Consider the following 23,701-nt stretch of genomic DNA (forward strand, 5'->3'; position numbering starts at 1 on the left):
CCCAAAGTGCTGGGATTACAGGAGTGAGCCACCATGCTCAGTACCCCAAATATTTTAAAGAAAGAAAGACTATCAACTTTATACAAATTCTTCCAGAAAATAGAGAGAGAATAATTTGTTTTATGAGGCCAGCAAACTTTAACATCAACATCTGATGAGAAAATTATAATAAAAGAAAGCTATAGGCCAATCTCCCTGAGAAACATAGATGCAAAAATCCTAAATAAAATATTAGTAGACCAAAATCCATCTACAGGTTAAAAAAAGGGATAACAAATGGGATTAATTCCATGAGTGCAATATTATTATATTATTATTATTATATCAATAACATTAGAAAATAAACCTGTAAATTTTATTGCATTCACTGAATAAGAAACAAAATTCATATGATTACCTCAAAAGATGGAGAAAAGGCATTTAAGAAAATTCAACATCTACTTGTGATTTTAAAAATGGAAAATGAACTCTTAGTAAGGATAGAAAGAAAATTCCTTATTGTGATGAAGGGAGCCTATACAAAGTCAATTGTATTTCAGTATGTCAGCAACAAACTGTGAGAAAATGCAATTTAAAAAAATGCCATTTAAGGCCAGGTGCAGTGGTTCACGCAGCACTGTGCACTCTGGGAAGCCAGAGGCGGGCAGATCACTTGAGGTCAGGAGTTTGAGACCAGTGTGGCCAACATGGTGAAACCCCATCCTACTAAAAACACAAAAATTAGCCAAGTATGGTGGCATGTGCCTGTAAACCCAGTTACTTGGGAGGCCGAGGCAGGAGAACCGCTTGAGCCCAGGAGGCGGAGGTTTCAGTGAGCCAAGATCATGCCTCTGCACTCCAGCCTGGGTGAAAGAGTGAGACTCTGTCTTAAAAGAAAAAAAAAAAAAAAAAAAAAAAGAAGAAGTCATTAAAAACAGCATTATGTTAAATAGGAGCAAATCCTACGACCCAAAAGATGTTAAAGATATCTTCGTAGAAAATGTAAAACATAATAGAAAAATTAATTAATGTTTAAATAAAGTAAAGGATATACTGTGTTCACAGTAATGACTGGAAGACATTAGAAATTGACAAACTGAGTCTAAAATTTATATAGAAATCAGAAGAACCTACCACTGAAACATAAACTTCACAAGGGCAAAGATTTTTGTTCGGTTTGTTCAGCAATGTATATCCACGTCATATAGTAGGTGCTCAGTAAATGTTTGGTGAATTGAAGGTTCAAAGTATCTAAAGAGATTACAGTAAGAGTTCACACTGAGCTTCATTCAGTTACCATGGCACATTCTGATATACCATCTCATTTACCTTCCTGTTTATGAAATCACACAAAGCCTCAAAATCTTATGTGCCGAATGCAGCAGTTGGGATCGTTCGGTTTAGTTTTTCATTCTTTCTTCAGGGCATTCAGGCAAATAAAATCTTAAGCTGAAGGGCAGAAAAATAAGATAAATTGCTGCTCTGGTTTCAACTGGGGGAGCCTGGCCTGAGCACCACCCCTTGGATTATCAACCGTAAGAAACAGGACAAGCATCTGAACACGATGTCTGTGCCCTTTCCACTATAGCTTGCTACCTAACTGAGCTGACAAGAGCCCCCCAAATAAGTTTGTCAGGGCCAAGACAAGCAGGCTGCAAATTCCTTCTTATTAATAATAAAAAACTAGACAATCTGGCTGTCAGCGTGCTCTTTACCTCCTATTTCTTCTCACCATTTTGGAATAAACTCAACAGTAAATCTCACATACAAAACCTAAAAAGGATCTTTAAACTATTTATTTTCCTTTATTATAATAGAAGCTCCTACAGTATGACCAAGTTTTCTATGCTATTTGTATATACTGAGAGCTAAGTACGTATTAAGTTGCCGGATTCAAAAGAAACCTTGCACTTACTAAAATTTAAATGATGACAATTACATTATATTCTTTACTAATTCTTATTTTTTCATTTAATTCAACAAATTACGTGCATTTGAACATTTTCTGACTGTATTTTTTTTCTACTGGAACTATGCCGTCTAATTTTGTATATAAATCCAACAGGGTATCTACATGGAACATATATTTAAATGGCCTTTTAAACTTCTGAATGGTCTGTTGTATTGAAAAATCACCTTTCTTTCCTTGTTTCTAGTTTCAACTGATGTATATCTGGTACCTTTAAAACATCTCTGCTTTGGCTGGGCGCGGTGGCTCACGCCTGTAATCCCAGCACTTTGGGAGGCTGAGGTGGGTGGATCACTTGAGGTCAGGCGTTCGAGACCAGCCTGGTCAACAGGGTGAAACCAGGTCTCTATTAAAAATACAAAAATCAGCCAGGTGTGGTGGTGCGTGCCTGTAATCCCAGCTACTCAGGAGACTGAGGCATGAGAATAGCTTGAGACCGGGAGGGAGAGGCTGCAGTGAGCCAAGATTGAGCCACTGTACTCCAGCCTGGGCGACAGAGCAAGACTCTGTCTCCAAAAAGGATGGATAAATAAATAAATAAATAAATCTCTGCTTTTTCATTTGTTTGCCAAAAAACAATTACAACTGCTTATACCTCAAAGTAGCCCTTTCTCAACAGGAAAAGGGCTGGACTATAGCAAAAAAGGAATTGCAAGTTAAGTGGCCTCTCGGATGTTTGATACATTTTTCTGAATGTGACAAGCACAATCAGTAGTCACAAACATTTCTCTCTGCTGACTCACCCCCAACCCTCTTTTTACCATCGCTGTGTTGATCTCTACTTTCCCTTTCTACCTGTTCACTGAATTCCATGAATTCAGTGCTTAGTACTGTCAGAACAGTAAGACTTGATAGAATACTGTGGAAACATATACAAATATATTCATTTTATCTTCCTGGGAAACTATATTTGATCACCCAGGTTAATGCTTGATAATTCTGCTTGCCCACCAATTTTAAAAGCTGGGATAGAACACATCTTGGTTTTAAGCTTTTTCTATTTTATTCTTTAAGAGCTTCCATAATTTACTTGTTGGGAGTAAATCACATGTTTTAATCGAAAACATAATTTTTAATAAGGTGAAAATTAAAGCCAAAACTGTCTTAAAAATTAAATGGAAAGAAATGAGACTATACCCATTACTTCATTCTAAGAATAGAAGATGAGACCTGGCCCCAAGGCAGGCACAGCCTGGCTTTGAACCCTCCAGTCCCGAGTCAGAGCCCTGTGTGCTCCTGCGCCCTCCCTGTGGTCTTCATCATCCCTCAGTATTCACTGGAGGGACGAAGAGCCACTTCAACAATGCAGAAAATGCTTTATGGAAAAACAGCTGCAGCGATGCAGTCGGTGCTTTGCTGACACGTGGATTTGATATGTCAGCAAAGCACGGGATTAAAAACATGCAGCAAGCACAGAGAGGATCCCGCCTCTTTTCTCCTCCCCCAGCACAGTCAGCCCAGCGAGGTTAAAAACAAAGAGAATCTCAAGAAAGCAAAGATGAAACAGAGCACGTTCACACCAGAAGAGTGCTTTAAGTGATCCTTTAAAAATGGCATTGCAATCATTCTATATGGTTTTTAGTGGGGGTTTTGGGTACAAGTGTTTGACTTGCTTTGCCACCAAAATCTATCAGAATAACTGATTTATATGAAATATTTTGATAAGATGATATTTAATAAAAATACTAATGTCCTTGACACAGGTTCAAGGGTTTTTTTTTTTTTTTTTTTGGTTTTTTTTTCCAGAAAACAGAGGCAAGTATTCAAACTATCACGGAGAATAACATGTGGCCAAAATTAAATGTGGTTCTATCTCTCATAACAAGTCTTAGAATGATGCATCATACCAGCTGTCTGGGAACAAATGTATTTTGTTGGCATGGGAACAAAAGAATTAGTCTGAATTTTGTAAATAAACTGTGGTTATTAAAATTACTCGAAACAAACCAGAATAATAACCATTAAACATGAAAAGTCAATAAAAGTCTTTGAATTACATTTCTGTTGCAATTCCTGTTTTCATAATGTGCTTTGGGATGCAACATAGCTTTGAGTTGTTAGTACTTTTAAATAGACTTCAGTGCAGATGAGTTGTCCAACAGCAGCTAAGACTGTGAAGTTTTAAAATCTTTTATGGAAAATGGAAATTAAAGGCTTGGAAATCTGTAGAAGACCAATTCTTTTCAACAATTGTCACAATTGTTGCACAACTGATTTTCTGTCTCTATAGCATCTTCTTCTTTAAGGCTATCTGTGACTCCATAGATTTGTTGGTTACCCTTTATGATGACTGAGGTGGTTTAAAGATAAGCAGTGCTATCCACTGAAAGCTTTCAATTTATTGATTTTGGTTCTCCTAATATCCACGCTACTCCCGGATAGATCACTCGGCATTGTGGGAGGCAAATCAACTCTTTGGGAATACAAACGATACCAGTTGTGATGGTATAACAGGCGGAAGGAGAGAAGGCGCTTCTAGAGACGTCTAATATTACCCGAAAGCTGCCTATACTAAAGGGACCAAGTTTTATTCTTTAAAAACCCACAGACCCAAGAAGGAATCAGCAGAATGCTAAGTTCATCTGTAGAGAAAAATCAAGGACTTTTTTGGTGTCTTTTCTGCTTTGGCCTTCTTACAGGAGAGATCTGAAAGAAAAATCTGTCTTGTTTTAGGGGACAGCAGAAAGATGGGCCGCATGAGCAGGGCATTGGCATTTTGCTTTCTCTTCATCTTCCCCTGACCTGTGAACCCTTTTGGTGCTATAATGTCTGAGGAATAGCTGAGGGCCCAGAGAAGCCATGAATGATCCTAGCAGATGAAATGACCACCCCGGATGAAAATGATAAAAGAATATCTTTAATATATATATATTTTTTAAGTCTAGACAAGAACACACTTAGAAAAAGTCACTTAGAATATATTTAGGAGGCCCAATAACAAGGGCCTGTGATCAGTACCCAAGTTCCCCAAGCTCAGCAGCTTTTGGAACTCTTCGTCCTCAAAGTCCCTGCGGCCTGTGATCCGGCTAATTCTTCCTCCCTCTTTCCCTCCATCTGTCACCCTCTCTCTCCCTCTTTCCATCCCTTCTCTCTTCCTCCCATTAATTCACCAAGTACCATTGGGCCTGATGCTGAGCCAAATGCTGGGATACAAGGAGAAACATGACACAGTCCCAGCTCAGGTCCCACCCTCAGAGTGCACCAAGTACTCAGGGAGTTCGATGGAAAAAGCTTTAATCATGATGGTGGGGGGATTTTAGTCCGTTCTCACACTGCTATAAAGATATTACCCAAGACTGAGTAATTTATAAACAAAGGAGGTTTAATTGACTCACGGTTCTGCATGGCTGGGAGGCCTCAGAAAACTTACAGTCATGGCGGAAGGGGAAGCAGGCACCTTCTTCACAAGGTGCAGGAGACAGAGTTAGTGAGAGAGAAAGGGGAAGAGCCCCTTATAAAACCATCAGATCTCATGAGAACTCACTCACCAACACAGGAACAGCATGGGGGAAGCCGCTCCCCATGATCCAGTCACTCCCCGCCAGGTCTCTCCCTCAACACCAGGGGATTACAATTTAAGATGAGATTTGGATGGGGACACAAAGTCTAACCACATCAGGGGGCCACAGGAAGTGCTGCAAAGGCACAGATAGATAAAAGTGGGACATCAGGTGGGTAGGGCTGGTTTGAGGATGGGGGCTCGGGAAAGCAAAGGCCTTACAGAGTGATTCAATTCAACAAGCGCTGGTGGATGCCATGAAGATGACGGATCAGGCCCTTACCCTAAGGGGTGTAATGTCTAGTGGGAAATTCTCTTTGGTTTTCCTGGCTTTAAATTTTCCTGGCTCTGCTCTTCCTGTCCATTCCTTTACAATCCTCTTTGCATCCTCCTCTATCTTATCTGCTCCCATGGCTGTGGCCCTGCTTACCAATCTGCTCATGGCCCTCTTATATCCCTCTATGCTCTTCCTTGTCAATATTATCCACACATTCTGGGTTTCTGCTATATCCGCATCAAGATAACTCTGACATGCTTAAAGTCTTAGGGCTCTTTCTTGACTTCTGGATTCAGATTTTCATTTAAATGCCTCCAAATGAATGTCCTCCTGCTAGCATCTAGGATGAAACATCTAAAAAAATGATAGTGTCATTGTCCACTATACACCAGCTTATCAATTAAAAAACATGGTATTATTTTCAACATTTTCCTTTCTTCCACTCTCCAAATCTCTATATTCTGTAAATTTTACCTTTTTAAATATATATACATATACATATATACATATATATATATATATATATATTTTTTTTTTTTTTTTTGAGACTGGATCTCCCTCTGTAGCCTAGGCTGGAGTACAGTGGCGCAATCTTGGCTCACTGCAACCTCTGCTTCCCTGGCTCAAGGGATCCTCCTACCTTAGCCTCCTGAGTATCTAGGACTACCAGTGCGCATGACCACACCTGGCTAATATTTTTGCATTTTTTTTTAAGAGATGGGGTTTTACCATGTTGGCCAGGCTGGTCTGGAACTCCTGGGCTCAAGCACCCTGCTTGCCTTAGCCTCCCAAAGTGCTGAGATTACAGGCGTGAGTCACCATGCCGGGCTTGAATTTTTCTTTCTTTTCTTTTCTTTTTTTTTGAGATGGAGTCTCACTCTGTCACACAGGTTGGAGTGCAGTGGTGTGATCTCAGCTAACTGCAACTTCTGCTGCCCGGGTTCAAGTGATTCTCCTGCCTCAGTCTCCTGAGTAGCTGGGATTACAGGAACCTGCCACCGTGCCTGGCTAATTTTTGTATTTTTAGTAGAGACAGGGTTTCAACATCTTGACCAGGCTGGCCTTGAACTCCTGACCTTGTAATCCACCCGCCTCGGCCTCCCAAAGTGCTGGGATTACAGGCATGAGCCACCGCGCCTGGTCTGAATTGTTCCTTTTAAATGCGTCTTCACATCTACCCTCTTCTTTCTACCCCTTTTGACAATATCCAGTTCAAGCCTTCCATATTTCTCTTGTGACCAGTGATGTGAATTTTAGGCAAAAACATCTGAATTGGTCTCCTTTCATTTCTTGTTCATCTTCCCTGCTGGACTAACCTTCCTAAAATATAACCTCAGTCATCTAGCTCTCCCCAGCAAAGAGAAAGTCCTCCGTTGCTGGCAACTGCTTTCTAACAGATGACTGAACCGCTCAGCATTCCATCCAGAATTGGCTGGTGGTCCTGACACACACCACAGTGCTCAGTGAAGAGTAGATACTCAGTAACAAAGGATCCCTCTTCTCTTTTTTTAATGGATGAAATGAACAAAATGAACTTTCTGGTTCTTGTTTTCCTCTTCACTGATATCACACCTTCTGGTCAAGATGTTACTCAACGTCCCTTGAACACTGGGCATGTTTTGCTCCTCACTCTGCCCTCTAACTAGAATGTCCTTTCTGTCTGTTAATGCCCAGCCCAGATGTTCCCTTCTCCTCTATAAATAACTGTATCACACACGTTGCATCTCTATGATGTTTTATAGTTTTTGAAATATTTTTACACACTTTATCTTGTTTCGATGCTCCCAAGAACCCTGTGGGAAGATATTTTTACTAACATTTTACTGATTAGGAACCCAATATCCAGAAAGGTTGAGTGGCTTACCCATGACCACATGATTAGTAGCGACAAAAGTAGACTGAGAACCAGCAGCGCTTCTCCCACTAGATCATGACAGTCCTTGAAGCCTCTTCTGATGTCTCTCCCTGTGCCTTGGTGAGGGTCTCTGGGACCCTGCAGCCCAAGAGGGAACCTCTTTCCCCACCCTGCAACTCCTAAACACACACAATTACCACGGAGACTGTCTTTGGTCACTAGTGTCTCCTAAATTAGTTGATGTGTCTAGGCCTTAAACATGAAGTTAGTTGCTGCAAAGCTGTGATCGAAATGTTAAAGTGTGACTTTTAGCTATTTTAAAATAATGTATGAGTCACTTGTGCCTGCACAGTCCAGGCCTTTAATGCTTGCAAAACCAGATGAGACTTAGAACTAAACCAGCTGGCTGCAAAAAATACTGAGCAGAAAACCAAAGAGGACCCCAGGGGCAGCCCAAGACAGCAAGACAAGGTAGAAGCCAGGTGCCTTCAAGAGAAGGCTGGCAGAATGCTGATCCCTTCTGACCAGCTTTGGAAGGACCCAGTTCCCCTGAGGGCTGCAAGCTCTTGAAAAAACCCCAAATTAGCAAGTGCCACACACTGCCTAGGCAGTGGGACCCTAACCTTCCCCTGGTTAAAGATCCTCCCCTTCCTTCCCACAGGATCAGGGAAGATGGAAGGAAGGACCAGTGCTTGTGTTCTTTCTGCATATAGTGATTCTCAGCCTCCAAGCCATTTAGAAAAAGAACCAACTTCCAGCTGGGTGTGGTGGCTCAGGCCTGTAAATCCCAGCACTTTGGAAGGCCGAGGTGGGCAGATCACAAGGTCAGGAGTTCGAGACCAGCCTGGCCAATATGGTGAAATCCTGTCTCTACTAAAAATAAAAAAACTAGCCAGGCATGGTGGCGGGTGCCTGTAATCCCAGCTACTTGGGAGGCTGAGGCAGGAGAATCGCTTGAACCCGGGAAGCGGAGGTGGCAGTGAGCTGAGATAGTGCCACTGTACTGCAGCCGGGCAACAGAAAAAAAAAAAAAAAAGAACCAACTTCCATTTCATGCCTGGGGTCTACATTTTATACACATCCCATTTACTCTATCAGACTGTAAACTCCTTGAGGGCAAAATCTGTAACTTATTCATCTTCGTTTCTTCTCAGACCTAACACTGTTTAGCAAAACATATCTATTAAAAGAATAAAATGTTGAGTAAAAAAAGACTGAGTCTCCTGTGAAACACTCAGCATTGTATTTTATTTATTAGAACATCTCTAAAGTATTGTTTTTTTCCTCACTAATTTGTTTAATAAAATATTCTTCTGGGAAACTGAGTGATCAACGTAATTAAAGCTATTCATACTTTCAAATTTTAAGATAGCCAGTTTGAAGCAGGGGTTTTGCTCTGTGAATGTTAATATCCACATATTGTTATGTTAGAATCTGACATTGTTTGGTGTCTTTGTTATAAATACATGCTTTACTCAGTGTTAAGAATACCAAGAAAACTTCTAGGCTATTTATTTTCTTCCTTTTCTTTTGTATAATTTATCAAGCCAAATTATCTAGTCTCATTGTGAATAACGAAACATTGTTTGCTCTCCATTGTGAATAATGACACTCAGTGAATTTTAGTTTTATCCATAATATTTTAATCTGTACCTGCACCCGAGTGACAGATGGCAAATATCCATTTTACAGAGTGTTTAACACAGTGGAAAATAACATTCTGGGAGTAAGCAGACCACTTACAGACCTACCCTGGGTCTGCCACTACTGTGTTGTACATTAGGGAAGTCACATCCTTCCTGATGACTCAGTTTCTTTGCACAATGAAGAAGTCTGACTCAAGCTCTGATCTCCCTTCTTTGATAAAATTATGGGGTTCTTGCTCAGATTAAACTGGAATTAGAAATTATTACCTCCTCTTATGAATAAAAATAATGGTGATTTTAAATTGCTGTTTATTGATTAGAGAAAACATCACACTTTTGTAAAGCTGACTTGGACAATTTATTTCCTGATTCTATTAGTGTTATTTCTCTTGAATCTGCACAAGGAGTAAATTAACCCTTTGTGCCTCCCAATGAGTACACCTTCCCTGAGGACTCCGTGTGCTGATCTGTCCACATGAGGGGACAGAAGAGAGAGTTGGTGGCACCAAGGCATGTGGTGGGCAACGAAGATGCCACCCACCAAGACCTGATGAGAAGCAGCTTTTTGTTCTTAATTAAAAACATAACTTTTAAAATGCCTCATTCATTTCTTGTTTTTATAGAATCAAAACAGAAATTTTTCTTAAATGAAAACCAGAAACCATTTAAACTTTTTTAAAGCAAGCAAGTTAAAAAAAGCAGCTTAGGAAATTGTCTTTTATAATTCTGCCAGTTTCAATTTTGATTCCTTAATGCAACTAGTATCAGGATAACAATATTTGCTTGAAAAGAAAGAGAAGATAGTTCTCAGGGGCTGTTTCAAACACATTTTAGTTGTTTGATTGGCTGATGTGAGACTAGCTACTGTTATTGAAGTTGCTTTGACGAACAACAACAAAATACATTCATAATGTAACAATCTCAACATTTTAGATATCCTTAGTAAACTCATACTTAGCAGATCCTAAAAAGTGTCGATGAAAATAGTTCTAATTTTTTTTTTTTTTTTTTGAGACAGCATCTTGCTTTGTCACCCAGGCTGGAGTGCAATGGCACAATCTCGGCTCACTGCACCCTCTGCCTTCCAGGTTCAAGCGATTATCCTGCCTCAGCCTCCCAAGCAGCTGGGATTACAGGTGCCCGCCACCATGCCTGGCTAATTTTTGTATTTTTAGTAGAGATGGGGTTTTACCATGTTGGCTAGGCTGGTCTCAAACTCCTAACCTCAGGTGATCGACCTTCCAAAGTGCTGGTATTACAGGCATGAGCCACCATGCCCAGCCTAGTTCTAATTATTTTTGACTATTTGTATTAGTGTCACAAATTTAAAGGAGGACATAGGTCAAATTCAGATAAAAGATTAAGTTAAATATAGATGAACAGTATTTGTTAAATATCTATTATTTGTTGTTCAGTTTAATTGAAACAACTGGCTTTTTTTTTTTTTTTTTTTTTTTTTTTTTATCCCCTACCTACTTTTTTATGGAAAGAACCCAACGTCTCATGGTTACAAAGATTATGAAATATTCTGCTTTACCCATGGGTATTTCCTGACATTTCTTTGGTAAACTGTAGCCTAATAGAAGATATCAGGAATTAGTGTAAGAAATATTCTAAAAAGCTATTGTCACTACAAAGATGAAAGCAACTTTGATGATCAAAAAGAAGTCAATAAAAAAAGACTGAAAGTAGTTCCTGAATCCTTCTCTATTGTTCATTTGGGATTTCTGAATTTCCCTACTCTCAATATATTATGGAATTTTCTGTGTGAAGTTTTGCCATGAATTAAATTGATGTCAACAAAAGTTTTACCTTAAGTCATATTTTACCACAAACTAGAGAAGCCCCAGTCCTCCAGGGAGCACCTTTTCCTGCCTTTAAGAAGCTTGTCTTTTCTCCTTCTTTTAGTTACAAGTGTCATCTACAGAGGATGAGGCTCAGTTGACCTTCAGTGACAATTAGACCTGCTGATTTGACATGAACAAATCCATGCTCCCATCTGAGGAGGCATTTTCATCTCCTTGACTTGGCACATGATGGGCAAGTCTGCTATGCTTGTGCTTCCTTTGCTCATTGCTTTTCTCTGCCCATGGAAAGTCAATGGCGTTTGCTCCTCTACCAGGAAGCAGGCACACAATGTCTATTTGCCTGCCGTCCTTAATAAGTTACTTTCTCTATCATTGCTATTCAGGTTTCTTTTTGCTAGATATGTAACTTGAGAATTGTCATGAAAGGAACAAAAGTTTGGAGTTCAGATAAACATGGATCTGAATACTCCTCTATTACCATGTGATCTTGGATCTACTGCTGTGTGATCTTGGATGAGTTACTCAACCACTCTGGATTTTGGCGAGCTATTCACAAAACGCAGATGATAATAATGATCTTACGTGGTTATTGTGAAAATTAAATGAACCAGTATGTGTAACATTTCTTGTACAGTCTCTGTCATCTTGTCAGCATTTGATAAGGTATAGTTATTATTAATTTTTTTTTTTTTTTTTGAGATGGAGCCTTGCTCTGTCTCCCAGGCTGGAGTACAGTGGCGTGATCTCGGCTCACTGCAACCTCCACCTCCCCAGTTCAAGCAATTCTCCTGCCTCAGCCTCCTGAGTAGCTAGGACTACAGGTGCCTGCCACCGTGCCTGGCTAACTTTTGTATTTTTAGGAGAGACAGAGTTTAGCCATGTTGGCCAGGCCGGTCTTGAACTCCTGACCTCGTTGATCCACCCACCTTGGCCTCCCTAAGTGTTGGGATTACAGGTGTGAGCCACTGTGCCCGGCCTAGTTATTAATTTTTTATTCTAGTATTATTCTATTTTGTTATCCTATACATAGACATTGTATAAAACGTATATGTATATGTGTATATTTATGCATACCTTATATACATGATATGTACATACATACGTGATATACATATGACACAGAGTTTATTAGCGAGTAGGAAGGAATTATAGGAGGGCAAGTCAATTCATTACGTATTAACAGTCAGCATCTATTAGGTGCTTACTTTCATCATTTTGTACAATCCTCTACCGTGGGATCCTGTTTGTAAACATCTCCAGAGATTAAAGAAGAAAAAAAAGCTTCCCTATTAGCCTTACTTTTGTGTTTCACCTTCCCTGAAATTCAGAATAAGCTAATATAATATGCCAACATTCTTGTACTGAGTTTTACAACCAAAGTATAAACAGTCAATTCCTATGACTGTTTCTGTACATAATGGATTGGTGGCACTTAGATCAATATTAGCAATGCTATACTCAATGGCTGAGGACAATGCATTTATAAAGGGTTTCATCAAGATTCATGGTCTCTATTGATACATGTTGACTTTTTACTTTAAATTGTCAAAATTACCACTAAGTGTAATTTATTATAACCAGAAGAGTTGGTGAAAATAATGCTGCCATTTAAAAATAAAATAGGTCATTAGCTATTGTCATAGCCATACTATTCTGGGTTAAATTACATTATTTTGAAAAGAATGGAAAGAAAGAGGAGAAAACTGAAATTTAAAAGAAAACATGATTTATGCCTCTAAGCAAAATAATATCCATTTATTTTGAAACGATGACACAGCAGACACTGTTGGCTGCATACTCAACACTCCATTTCCCCTCCTTTTTGTTCCAGTTTTCCTTCTTCTCCCAGTTTCATCACCAGCATGTGGGTCCTGATTACTCTAGGCTAGTTTTGTATACTCGGTTCTTTTGCCAGGGATTGGGTATGCCAGGCTAAGCATGTGATCTTCTCTGGCCAATGACATGTAAAGGGAGGGGGTCTTTCCGGGAAAGACTTCCTTACGCATTAGGCCCTAGAAACTGGCAGCCCCTTTCTGCCTCCGAATAGTGCAGATCTGGGCAGGATGCCTGGCACTGCTGCAGCCATCTTGAAACTTCAAGAATGAAGTTTCTAGAATGAAGCCAGCACCGGCAGAGCCATGAGAATGCTTTACTTGTGGACTTCTTGTTCTGTGAGGTAATAAACTGCTTTATTTTTTATGTCAACCATGGGTGGGATATTCTGTTACTTGCACCCAAAGCATCATAACTGAAACAGGTAATGCGTAAACTGTTTTTTTTTTTTTGAGACAGAGTTTTGTTCTTGTCACCCAGGCTGGAGTGCAATGGTGCGATCTCGGCTCACTGTAACCTCTGCCTCTGGGGTTCAAGTAATTCTCCTGCCTCAGCCTCCCAAATAACTGGGATTACAGGCACCCGTCACCACACCAAGCTAATTTTTGTATTTTTAGTAGAGACGGGGTTTTGCCATGTTGGCCAGGCTTGTCTCAAACTCCTGACTTGAGGTGATCCACCCACCTTGGCCTCCCAAAGTGCTGGGATTGCAGGAGTGAGCCATTGCACCCGGCCGCACACACTTCTTGACCTAGAGAAAGTAAACAGGAGAGTCAAACAGGAAAGGAGGGGGTACCTGTTCCTGTGACTCCAATTCTTTGTGTTGTAACTTTTTCTCTGCACATCGCACCTGATTAGAACGGTTTTCTAATTCATCTTGTAAAATCTGAAACAGTATAAAATAAAGATATCATTAATAATTAGTACACTTGAAAAAACAGTTTTACACCATGAACTGGCATTAAAAAGGCCTCAGATTTCTAGTTTCTTACTCTCGTTCCAAAGCATTCAGGCAAACAATATCAGACTTTTGTGTGTCAGGCCAAGACGTTTTCTGCCTTAAGAATACCTAGTACAAAAACTCTCAAAGTTATAAAACAGACAAATTGGCAGGTGTCAATCATACATTAAAACGTCTCATATCCTTCTCGCGCAGAACCACAAGCGTGTAATAAAGCATATGTAATAAAGCATAACACGATTGCAATGAAAATGGTTCCCTCAGGACACCTGCAAGATACACTTACACTCTGAATATCATTGTGACAGATAGGAATTGTAATATCTGACTAGCATAACGTTTTTCAAAATTATGTTATGATAATTTGAATAAATTATAGTAGCCGTAAATGACTTTCTTTATAAAGTCAGAGAGAATAGTATGGAATTTGAGGAATTTGTAAGAAATGGACAGAGGTGAACTCTTTCAGTTGCCAAGTAGCTGTTTGAAATAGAATTCAGGTTGATATGGGAAATAGAAACCACAAAGACCAATAATTATCACTGTATCAATTACTATGTTAGGTAAAGAGGTGAACTAGAAAAAGAACTTGTAGTTTCCATGTACTATTTCTATAATGACACTGGATTGTCCATTCAAACAATCCAGTGTCATTGTAGAAACACTACATGGAAAGTTACAGTGAGCAGAATGCATGGGGTGGTAACAGCAAAGGTGTCAAATTCACAAAATTCAATTCATCCAGTCAATATTAGTGAGTTCCTGCTCTATGTCAAGAATTGAAATAGGTACTGTAGACATAGCAGTGAAAGAAAATAGACCAAACCAAATAAAACAGAACAAAAACCCTGGTCAGGCACAGTAGTTCACATCTCTAATCCCAGCACTTCCACAGGCTAAGGCAGGAGGATCACTTGAAGCTAGGAATTCAAGACCAGCCTGGGCTACATAGCAAGATCATTTCTACAATTTTTAAAATTTAATTAGCTGGGTGTGGGGGTGCAAACCTGTGGTCCCAGCTACTTAGGATGCTGAGGCAGGAAGATCACTTGAGCCCAGGAGTTTGGAGCTGCAGAGGGCTATGACTGTGCCACTGCACTCCAGTCTCGGTGACAGAATGAGACCCTGTTCTGTTCAAAAAAAAAAAAAAAAATCCTTGCATTCACATGCTTAGATTATAATGGGGTGGAGGTAGGCAATAAGCAAACAGCAAGTGTATTATATATCTGTGATGAGTGCAGAAGAAAAATAAAGCAGGGAAGGGGACATTCTAGAGTGGTGTGAGGAAGCAGGGATTGCAATTTTAAACAGATGGTCCAAGAAGGCCTATCTGTGCAAAGACCTGAAGGACAAGAGAGAGCAAGTCACATGTAAATTTCCACAGGAAGAGCCTTCCAAGCAGTGGCCGCTGCATGTGGAATGACTCTGAGATGGTATGTTTGTGGAAGCCATAAGGTCACTGTTGAGAGTGAGCAAAGCAGCAGCAGTGAAGTCAAGGACATAAGAGGGTTCAAGTCACATCAGGTCACATGGAGTCTCGCAGGTCAACGGCTTTAGATTTTGCCTAGAGGTGGACAGGAAGCTGCTGGGGGGTGGGGAGCCGGTGCTGCTTTCATTGCTGTCTGAGGAGCAGACTGAGGGGCAAGGCAGAGGCAGGGAGTAGGGGAGAGGCAGGGAGCAGGGTGGGGAGGCCTGAGAGGAGCAGACTGAGGGTCAAGGCAGAGGCAGAGAGCAGGGGAGAGGCCACTGCAACACTGGGAAAGGGAAGATGGAGAGTGGGGCCAGGTGGTAGCAGCTGATGAAGGAAGGATCAGGTCCAGGGATGAAATAGAGATGATGGCCCCGAGACAGTGGAAGCAGAGAGGAATAAACAGGACCCCAGGGATTCTGGCCTGAGGAGCTAAGACTGCAGTTGGCATTCACAGAGACAGGGCAGGTGTTGGGGGAGAGGAGCTGGAGCTCAGCCTCAGCTGGGTTCAGTTTGAAATGCCTACTACACATCCAGGTGGAGACAGGAGTTCAGACACAATGGCTAAGTTAGTGTCCATTAAAGATTCCTGCGACACAATGCCAGTCTTTTTTATGTCCAGATAAATAGTGGTTCTTAATCTTTTGGGAGGTTCTAGACTCCTTTGAGCATCTCATGAAAGCTAAGTAGTTACTCCCTAGAAGGAGAAAAACCATAGTTTTATGATTTTGCCTCTCACTGTAGGGCATTCCTAGATTGCCTGAAGCCCATCGGTGAATGGACCCCAGGCTAAGAACTAATTTAAAAAGTGAAATGGTCTGTGAATGAGCTTGCATGCTTTAGGGTGTCTGAAATGGTTTGTGAGTGAGCTTGCATGCTTTAGGGTGTCTTTGATATGAGACTTGATTATAAATCTACAATTCAACCAGGTCTGAGAATGAGCTTGGAAATCTCTCCATTCTTGAATTGTCTATAATTCTGTTGTGTTCTACTTCCAAAAGGATGAATGTAATAGTTCCTGTGCTTGTTGATGAGGTAGCCTTCCCCCTGCTCCCGACTTTCATAGCTACCAATAAATAGGATCTCATCAGCTTCTCTTATGGCATAATTGGGGAAAGTAATGATTACTGTATCGGGAAGAATATTTATCCATTTTTTTTGTCCCCACTTTTTCCTGCTCTCTAATCCATCCCCACACCACTGTCACAGTGATCTTGTTAAACTTAAATCTGATCATGTTATTCCCTGACTAAAATGCTGAAACAACACTCCAGCCCTGCTGAGAGACAGCTCTCACTCCTTAGCATAGCATCCAAGGGCCTTCATCAACTGGCTTGGTCTCCAGCCACGCCGTGCCGTAGGAAGCCTTGGTGTGCCGTGCAGATGTCATTACCAGCAATAATAACAGGCGCCATCATCCACAGAGTGGATTTTATTTTTCACCTTTATGACAATTTTGTGTACCCAGTATTATTTCGTCTATGTTAGAAAGGATGTAATTGAGGCTGCATGCAGTTAACTACTTTGCTCAAGTCCATGCGGTTAGCAGTAAGGCACTGGACTGGGATTTTTCTTTTTTTTGGGGGGGGGGGGGGTGGAGTCTCGCTCTGTCACCCAGGCTGGAGTGCAGTGGCACAATCTCGGCTCACTGCTACCTCCGCCTCCCGGGTTCAAGCAATTCTCCTGCCTCAGCCTCCACGTAGCTGGGATTACAGGCGTGTGCCACCACGCCCGGCTAATTTTTTGTATTTTTAGTAGAGACGGGATTTCACCATGTTAGCCAGGATGGTCTCAATCTCCTGACCTTGTGATCTGCCCGCCTCAGCCTCCCGAAGTGCTGGGATTACAGGTGTGAGCCACCATGTCCGGCCTGGACTGGAATTTTAACACATTTCTGTAACTTCAAATTCAATATGCTTGTGCTACTCCATGCTGCCTCTTTCCCATTCTGTACTGATTTTCTCTTTTCTTTGCCTGGAAGTCCCTACCGCACCTACTCTGCTCAATGATGTAATTGCCCTGATCTGTACAAGAGCTAAATATGGACTTCTCTGGGCTTTCATCCATCTAGTGTTTAAGAGAATTAATTTACGTGTCTGGGTGGCATGCAACTGTCTGCATGAAACTGCAGCTCAGGGATCTCCTTTCTTTATTTCTGCAAGCCCAGTGACAAGCCAGCTCAATGCCTGGTACACAGGTGACACTGAATTCATGTTTGTGGAAGGAAGTCATAAACATTTAAACTCTACTCCCTAAAGATATTTACTTCAATCATCAGGGCTTCTGACTGTCCTTCACGTGGCACATTTAACCAAAGGTGATTATGTGTCCTGAGACACAAAATATACAAATATATCCTCCAAATATCTATATCTATCTCTGAACATACACACACATATCACAATAATAATAATTGATAATATATTGTCTGGTTTCTGCTACAATATAAAATATTCCTTTAATTTTTTTTTTTTTTTTGCTTTTAATTTTATTTCACAGAAAAGAAAGATGGTGTGCCTCTCCCTTCCCTTAAATGAAGAGTTGTTCCCCACCTCCCGGCTTCTCTCCCTCCTTGCCTTCACCTGCAGAACCCTGAGAGTGCCACACTCGGCATCCCACATCCTCCCCCACTCACTACATACCCCGTTACACCTGCCCCCGTCCCCACTGCTCTCCTGAGTCAGTCTTCACACCAGTCACTTGTCATCTCCCAAATGCCAAAGCCAGAAGCTAACTTTCTTCCTTTTTCCACAGAAGCATTTGGCCCTACTCATGCCCAATTGTGTGTTTCTCTTGAGTTTTGAGGAAATAGTTCTGCTCAGTGAAGTCATGGGATTAAAGAAAGAAAAAAAAAGAGGATGCTGCAAAAGTGAAAGCCAAAGACAACAGGCCTGGAAAGAGGGTGGTGGATATGGAGAAGGGGATGGGTGCAGTGGAACCATTGACAGCACATTGGAAAAAAGGGACTCAGAGACACCCCAAGGCTTTGAGATGGAATGACCAGAGAATAGTGAATTCTTGCTAAGCACAAGTCAGAAGCGGTGGGGCTGTGTGCTTTCTGACATGCTGGGCTGAAGGTGCTGGTGGGACTTCAAGGAGGAACTATTGCTAGAGTCTGAATATTTGTGCCTCCTCCAAATTCATATGTTGAAATCTTAACCCTCAAAGCTATTAGGAGGCAGGACCTCTGGGAGGGAACGTCCTCAAGAATGGGACCGGTGCCCTTCTAAAAGCTCTGAGTGAGGTCCCTGGCCCCTTCTACCACGAAAGGACACAGCACAAAGATGGGTGTCAATGAACTAGGAATCAGGCAGGCTCTCCCGAGACACTGAATCTGCTGGTGCTTTGATCCTGGATGTCCCAGCCTCCAGAGCTGTGGGAAATAAGCTTTTGTGTTTAGGAGCCACCCTGTCCAAGGGATAACGGTACAGCAGTCAGCGCTTGCTAGAACCCCTAGCTAGCAGATCACGTTGCTCAGTGGGTCTGAAGAGTGGGGCATGCTCTCAGACAGAGGTGCAGAGGCTCTAAAACCTGCCCTTTGGGGGATGCCCACACTCAGACAGGCAGAGGAGGAGATGGAGGCCCAGAAAGCTGCTGAAAGTCCAGATAGGCAGGAGGCAATTGAGGAGAAGTTAGGATGACATATTATGCAAATCTAGCTGAAAGAAAGTTCCAAGGAAGGCAGCGTAGCGAAGTAGATCTGATCCTTTTTCTGTACTTCATATAGTGAACAGACTATGAAGTTGACTATGTTTTATCAATATTATTAAAATGGAATTCAAATTACATTCGCTTTTCAAAAAGGCAGGCCTTTAAAAATTTCCTCATAAAGATGTAAAATGTGATCTTTCTAAAGTTAATCAGAGAAAGCAGTTGTATTTAGAAATGACTTCCGTTAACTATTAAAGATCAGTTAAAAAAATTGAAAAGTCACCAAATAATATTTCACTTTCAAAAAAAGTCAAAATGTACTGCATGAAAGGAAAATGACAGTTTATACTGGCGGCTGGTCCTGGTTTTATATTCTAAAAAATTATTAGGTTATTAGAGTTCCAACCTCAGAATTTGACATAAGGACTATGTGAAAATGACCACAATTGCTCAATAAGTACAACCAGGGACTTTAAGTTGTGTCTTCTTTATTCAAAAAAGCTTCAAATTTGACATTTCACACACACACAAAATCACAACTTTTAGTTTCTTCCGGAGAAAAGCCCAAGATAATTAAAGAATAGAATGTCCAACACTGGGTCAAAAATATAAAACAAAATCCAACTTGAACAGTTAAACTGTTTATTCTGCAGAACTGTCCCTCCTCTCCTAACTCTGCAGTGTTAACTGGCATCATTACTGAAAAGACAGTTCTTTTCTCCCAATTAAATCTGCCTTTAAATATGATGTAAGTCAGCTGGCTGTGGGAAGCTACACCGCTCCTGACTTTCAGAGTGCTTTCTCCTGGTCGGGAGTAAAGAATGACACTTTCCAGAAGAAAAATGTAAATGACATAATAAGCTCCACAAGAACAACGAGCGCACACCTCACTCTTTCAAAGGGAGAGCGTTGTAGGATAATTTGATTTGTTTGTTTCAAATCTGAAAATAATGAGAGCAAATGAAAGTGTAAAAAATTGAACATGTTAATGGGCTCCTCAGGGTGAGGAAAAAGACCTGGTAGCTAATGTGCCCATTGAATGGCACCTGTGACAGTACAGGGCTTTTCTATGAGTTTGGGGAAAAAAGAGTAACTAGTCAATGTTATTTTAATAAAATGTATGAACATAATTCAGCTCAAGCCACTCCTTAACTTGTAAAACTACGCATTAAGGAATTATTTGGAGTCTTATTTAAAAAACAAAGTTTTCTCTTGTAGTTCTGAGTCAATTAAACAAGAATAAAGTGATCGCAGATACATGCCTTTTAATAATGAATAAATGAAGCACAAATTCATTTTAATTATAAAGTGGTTTAAAGGTTATTTAATAAAGGAAAACTTTATTGGAAGACAGATATACTATGTCACAATGATTAAAAAATTTTTTTTACACGGCCGGGCGTGGTGGCTCACACCTATAATTCCAGCACTTTGGGAGGCCGAGGTGGGCGGATCACGAGGTCAGGAAATCGAGACCATCCTGGCTAACCTGGTGAAACCCCGTCTCTACTAAAAATACAAAACAAAACAAAAATTAGCCGGGCGTGGTGGTGGGCACCCACAAGTCCCAGCTACTCCAGAGGCTGAGGCAGGAGAATGGCGTGAACCCGGGAGGTGGAGCTTGCAGTGAGCTGAGATCGCCTCACTGTACTCTAGCCTGGGCGACAGAGCAAGACTCCGTCTCAAAAAAAAAAAAATTTTTTTAAAATGTTCCCAGAATACAAGGTATATAACAGAGAGAGGCTTTCAGATGTAGTACTGTAGCAAGACCAGACATCTTTCTAGAGATTTCTGATCTCGCCTTTGGCCCACTTCTTAGCCAACTCCATTCCAGCAACCCAAGAGCTGTTACCTTACTACCCTTTTCCCAACAGGCTGTCTAAGCATACAAATTGGTCTTCAGCTTATAGCTCAGAATATCGGTACTTTAAGTTCATATCAGAGAATACAATTTCAAACTCTACTTTCCCATCTTTATCAAAACTCCATGTATGAGAAATTTGGAAAAATCCACTTGCAAATCAAGACAGAATCATCAGCAGTAGAAAAGTCACCCTTCTGAGTCAGCGGTCCTGGAAACACTGTCCTAGCAGAGCGGACTCCAGAGACACATTCTCTTACACATTTTCTGTCATGGAGCTCGTAGGGTCGGGTTCTTGTCTCCTTTTAGAGCGTTTCAAAGCAGTTCTCATTGAGTTGAAATGTAATGTGTTTGACACATATTCTGCCTCATTCTGTGTTGTTAAGTCTTGGTAAAATGCTAGTAGTGCCTGGCCTTTTCACAAATCATCATGAGGTCTATGAGCACATTCTTCTGGGCCTGCCCTACCTGAAGGGGCAGAGGGTAAATGGATCCTTTCCTTGGTTCTGTCCGTAGGTTCATCCACATGTCCTCTGGGAAGTGGGAACCTTGAATGCTATAGTGTTCTGTTATTTAAAATAAACTGGATTGAACCATATGTAAGCAGAAAGAGTGTTGATTAAAGTTTTGCCCTATATAAATATAAAACTGGGGTCGGTAGAGTTGTGGATTTTTAGGGCCTTGGGTACAGTCTGTGGCCGTGAAACAAGGAACCAGCTGAACCTCTGCTGGGTGAAGCGCAGAGAGGGGGCCTTGCGAGCTGCAAGCTCTGCATAGCTGAGTTTTAACAAGAAGAAAAAGCCAGAGTATTTATACTGAAGATGCTGCCAAGAAGTCGCCCCGGCAAACTGCGGGAAACTGCTGAAGCAGGGTGACAGGTAGACGGCGGCTCTGTGTACTCTTTTCCCTACTTTTGTGTATGTTTAAAAGCTTCCATAATAAAAAGTCGAAACATTGAAAAAAGAAAAAAAGTCCCACTTAAAAAAAATGAGGTCATCATATCCTTTCCTTCATGAGGCTTGAATTTACTATCCTACTTTGGAGAAAACAGATGATTCATTCGCCACTCAGTGGGCAGGAGGGATACGGGAGGATTTACCCCATGAATGTTTTGAAGACAGAATGAAGAGACCAGGGGGTAGGATGTGCATATTTTGACTGAAGGAGAAGATAACTAGAAAGGGAAGGCCTATTTTTATTTTTATTGAGGTATAATTTACATACAATCCAATTCAATGTTTATTTTTTCATGGTAATGGTCTGTTTTCCATTTAAAACATGTAAGATGATTTTTAAATGTATGTCATAAAATATTTGTTAAGTTATAAAATCTTGACATAAACTTCTCTTCCCCTGGCTGCTTGGTCCTTCAGACAGGCGTGATGCCTGAGCTGTGACTACAGTGAAGAGACACTAATTATAAAGGTGAAATAAGGGTGACTCTCATTTAAACCTTAATTACCTTCTTAATAATGCCCACACTTGTTTAAGCAGCATTACTCCAATTCAATCTATTAACTGGGCTGATAATATTTCTGATGAGGTCTCCTTTTGCAATGTAAATTGACACCGAAACAGTAAATGTTTTTCTTTCTACTACTGTTAAATGAAGGCTAAGGTAAAACACAAATAAAGCAGTAAAATCTCGCTCTATTTTCATGTAAGATTTACAGACTTTTTTTTTTTTTTTTAAATCATATTGTAAATGACTAGGACAAAGCAAGAGGATCAAGCCCTGTCATCCACACAAGGAGCGATAAATCTGGGGCTACTGAAAGTGACACAGCGGCAGCGTGACATTTTTACTGGGTGGTCTTGCGGGCTATTTACAGAGGCCACTATAGTTTCTGTTTTATTATTATTTTTAAATAGGCTAAATCTACTAACAAAAGTAACTAGTCTTCTTCAACTGAAATGCCACTCAAGATTTCTTTTAAAGCGATTTCTTCATTCAGACCCACCCAGGATGAATAACAAACCATAAAAAACAGTTTTATTAGTGATTCTACAGTCATGGAAAACGGGTTATGCTGCAGATCTAAAGCCGGAGCCGCAGTTACTACTGCAGAGGCCACTAATGTATTCACAGCAGAACTGTATAATTTTTTTCCCCTATGGCTTATGTTCAGGTTTTCGTTTTTTTTCACATTCCAAGCAACATTTATTTATTTTTTTCTTAAAAAAAAAACCCTGATAATTTTGTCTCTTTTGTGATATTGATGTGAAGGAAAAGAGATCTTTGGAGGTTTTTACCCAATACAAATGTTACTCCTCACATAAGGCAAAATTCCTTTCACGTGAAAACTTTTTAGTTGTTGCGACAAACGACAAACCACACGGACGAGAAACGGCACTTGTATATGAGCTGTTGCTGTAGTACTTATTAGGCTACTGATTCAACATAAAAGTCAAAAAACTGTGGACACTATACAGAGCAAGAGTTTTTCTTGTTTGTTATTCTTCAAGTACAAAAGTGTTCGCGTTTTCTCTTCTCTCTCTCACCTATTTTCAGTCCTTCAAATTCCTAAAGGACTTCCTTTAAAGGTCCTAAAAATGCACTTTTTAAAAAAGTTAATGTTTCCTGGTCTTAACAGGGGTTCCAGGAAAAGAAATCATGCTATTTCAAGACTTTGATGATCTAAGGAAGCCGGAATCTCCTAACGCACCTCATTCATGTTTTCCTAGTCACACAAAAGACCATCCTGACATTACCCACATCTCCTCTTAAAGGGGCCAGTCTGTTTCTACTCAGGAAATTCAAAGCACATTTCCCCACCTTCGTCGCTCGTCACTCGAGACAGCTTCACTTGTGAACAAGTTCTTATCTCGGGTGGTAGAAATCTAGGATCAAATTCAAGAACCACAGCTAGGATTTTGCAAGATCATAGAGGCAT

The 23,701-nt window shown here is 40.7% G+C and overlaps 1 protein-coding gene across 17 annotated transcripts in view; it reads right to left on the reverse strand.

Annotated features, from left to right (window-relative positions):
- CEP112 (centrosomal protein 112) overlaps positions 1-23,701 on the reverse strand; it is a 551,317-nt gene that overhangs the window by 39,235 nt on the left and 488,381 nt on the right. For 16 of the 17 annotated variants that reach the window (XM_031657708.1, XM_031657706.1, XM_031657712.1 and 13 more), the window contains one exon: positions 13,663-13,752. The exons of the other annotated variant lie outside the window; for it this stretch is intronic. In XM_031657708.1, coding sequence (XP_031513568.1) covers positions 13,663-13,752 — 90 coding nt within the window. The remainder of the gene's footprint in view (positions 1-13,662; positions 13,753-23,701) is intronic. 17 annotated transcript variants of the gene reach the window in all.

The sequence above is a fragment of the Papio anubis genome, chromosome 17, assembly GCF_008728515.1.
Source record: "Papio anubis isolate 15944 chromosome 17, Panubis1.0, whole genome shotgun sequence".
In the NCBI taxonomy this organism is placed as follows: Eukaryota; Metazoa; Chordata; class Mammalia; order Primates; family Cercopithecidae; genus Papio; species Papio anubis.